Raw genomic sequence first — 2,969 nt, 5'->3', positions numbered from 1 at the left:
TATAAATATGTTATTCATAGAACATGTGATACAAAAGAACTCAATACTTTTACAAAACATGATACCTGGTGTTATATGTATTGTAGAGTCTTAGGAGACAAAGCTTGACACAGAGTTCCTCTCTGGACCCTTCTGGTGATTTCTGGTAATTCCTGTGTCATGCTCCTCTCCCTCCGTCCCTGCACTGGGTACAACACAGCATAGAACTTATACAAAATTTAACTTCTTAATTATTGTGACAAAAAAAGAACAAAAACACAACAACAACAAGGACAAACACATCCAGGTATATTTTACAATTTCTTACATTATTTGTACATTTCCAAGATACCTAAATTTGCCTTTATTTATGAGTTTATAGTCAGTAGCAAAAGTTACAAAGTTCTGAAACAACAAACTATTGATACTTATTGATTTTTTTTTTAATCTTTTGAAAGAAAATACACATGTCTTACTGATTTAGTATTAATTACTTGTATTTACCCAATGTCTCCTGTTTAATAATTTCCTTCAAAGTCTTAATCATCTTCATCCTTAAAGCTTCTGTCCTTATCCCATAGATCAGAGGATTTAGGGTGACGGGAACCAATAGGCAGCCTACTGAGATTACTGTGTGTGTTACAATAGATATGGAACCACCATTTAACTTATACCTGAGAATGAGAAATAAAGTAGTTGCCATGAAAGTAAAGTACGTGATTATATGGGTCACCAGTGTATGGATGGCTTTCTGGGAGGCTTCCATAGATATCTTCAGGCAGACAAGAAATGTCCGTACATAGCAGTAAATTACAATCATTGGGGATCCTATGTAGAACAGCACGGTATAAATGGTCCCATAGGGGTCATTGTTGACTGCGCTGCCACAAGACAACCTGGTAAGAGACATGGTTTCACACATCACACCATTGATGCTATTACCACATAGTGTTAACCTGGCCACCAACAGGACAACCAGCAACACAATTGTTAAATTCACGGACCAGATGATAGCCAAGGACTGTAGAGCCTTCCTATTGGTCATCAGAGAGTGGTATCTCAATGGAAAACCAACAGCCAGGTATCGATCATACGACATGATGGTAAAAATTAGTAATTCTACCAAAGCACTACTCTGAAGACAGAAAGATTGGGTCAGACATCCAGAGAGGGAGATGGTGGTACATCCGGAGAGCAAGTCTATGGCCAACTTGGGGAGAACCACTGAGCTGGCAATGTTAAGGTTTCCCATCAGGCCACATATGAAGATGTACATAGGTTCATGGAGAGATTGTTCTGCCCATACAACAAACACAATTAATGTACATAAGGATATTGTGCTGAGATATATTAGAAGGCCGACTACAGAGTAGAAATATCTCAGCTGCTTCATCTCCTTAAATCCTAAAAGAATAAATTCTTGAATATTTAAAATCACGGACACATTGTCCATCGTTGAAGACTTTGCTCAGGTTCATGTACAGTAGATTTACATTACAGTGCTAGAAATAGCCCTATGGTCCTCATCTACATGACTTTTATATAGAACTATATTGGCGGTAGGGAATTAGATATGACAGATGAGCAGCCGGAGCCGTCAGGGACTTCGGCCCAGCGGAATTACACTCCAGATTCTAAGAAGATCATTAATGACTTTACTGCTCTCTTTACTAATGAACAGCGTGGAGTAAATTAGGGAGATATCTTGGGAGTTTTGTGATGTCAGTAAGTAGCAATGATAACACATTGTGACATTAGGAATTATATTATATCAATACCAATTATATTGAATAAAATGGAATAGAAAGTGTAGTACATGTATGGGTTTGCTGGGCCAATATTTTATATCAAAATTAAAAATGTTTGCTTATTATTTATTAGTTTATTTTTTCTGGATTCATATATAGAAAACAGCAACAACAACAAATAATCTTAGTAACTAGAATGTACATAAATGTAGCAATATGGATTATTTGAGTAGCTGCAGTGACACCAGCTGTAGTGCAATATGGACCAAGAAGGACGAGACAGGAAATGTGACTGTGTGGGGCTAGAAACACGGGATAGCCAGATATCTCGAGCCTGTTGCCATTGGGTGCCTCCATTATGGGGAGAGCACCACACCACCCTGAAAGGTAGCCCCTTAAGTCCCACTCACTTGCGAGTAGAAGATAGAAGCGCCACAAATAAGACCCTAGACTTCTTCTTTAACCCCATACTAACATCAAAAATAAGTTGAATCTAAGTTGTAATTATCCTGGTTCCTTGTATTAATGGATTTGTGTGGCAGAGGTCCCAATACCTGTTCTGTGCATGTCTACTAACACTACTAGTCATACCATGAATGCAGGTACGAACATACCAAAAGGACTGTACCATGGAGCCCCGGCCTGTAGGACCCTGAGGATCACATCCAGTGATGGAATTCAGAGAAGAGGACAATGTTGCGTGAAGAAGATCAAGTATAGGGGCTTATTCAGGAAAGTATGGAGACACCTGAAAAAGGAAGGCTGTGGTTGGTAACATCATCTAGTGTGTGGCATGTTGCTAAGGGGAAGGGGCAAATCTTTGAGGTATGGTGTCCAACACGATGACCACTTTAGAATCTGCCATCTTGGAACCAGATTGTTAATTTTGGCCAAACAACCAAAATTAAGAATGAATGGTCTTTGACATGGGGCATGTTATAGAAGGAAAATCTGTCCAGCCTTACTTGGCCTTTAACCAAATGTCTCTCTCTGAATGATTTCCTTTAAACTGTCAATAATCTTCATCTTTAAAGCTTCTTTCAAGGAATAAGTGAATTCAAACTGTAAAAGATGGAACATGTGCCCAAATCCACCTATTCGTGGATATGAACAGATGAACGAACAGTAATGTATCTGTTTGTTGTTCTGCAAGAAAGTTTGATGACAGGCAATCAGCAAACTTCTATGTGTCACCGTTGACCTTGGCAATCCAAAGTGATTGGTCAGGGGGAACATGTGACC

General features: G+C 38.9%; 1 protein-coding gene across 1 annotated transcript; it reads right to left on the bottom strand.

Moving 5' to 3' along the window:
* Positions 1–469: 469 nt before the first annotated feature.
* Positions 470–1,432, bottom strand: LOC138794071 (olfactory receptor 1500-like). The gene has a single exon (XM_069972837.1). It carries the CDS (start codon positions 1,430–1,432, stop codon positions 470–472), a length of 963 nt encoding a protein of 320 aa, XP_069828938.1.
* Positions 1,433–2,969: the final 1,537 nt, after the last annotated feature.

Source organism: Dendropsophus ebraccatus, chromosome 5 (assembly GCF_027789765.1).
Source record: "Dendropsophus ebraccatus isolate aDenEbr1 chromosome 5, aDenEbr1.pat, whole genome shotgun sequence".
NCBI classification, from domain to species: domain Eukaryota; kingdom Metazoa; phylum Chordata; class Amphibia; order Anura; family Hylidae; genus Dendropsophus; species Dendropsophus ebraccatus.
The sequence above is the reverse complement of the archived record's forward strand: the minus strand, read 5'-3'. Positions and strand labels throughout refer to the sequence as shown.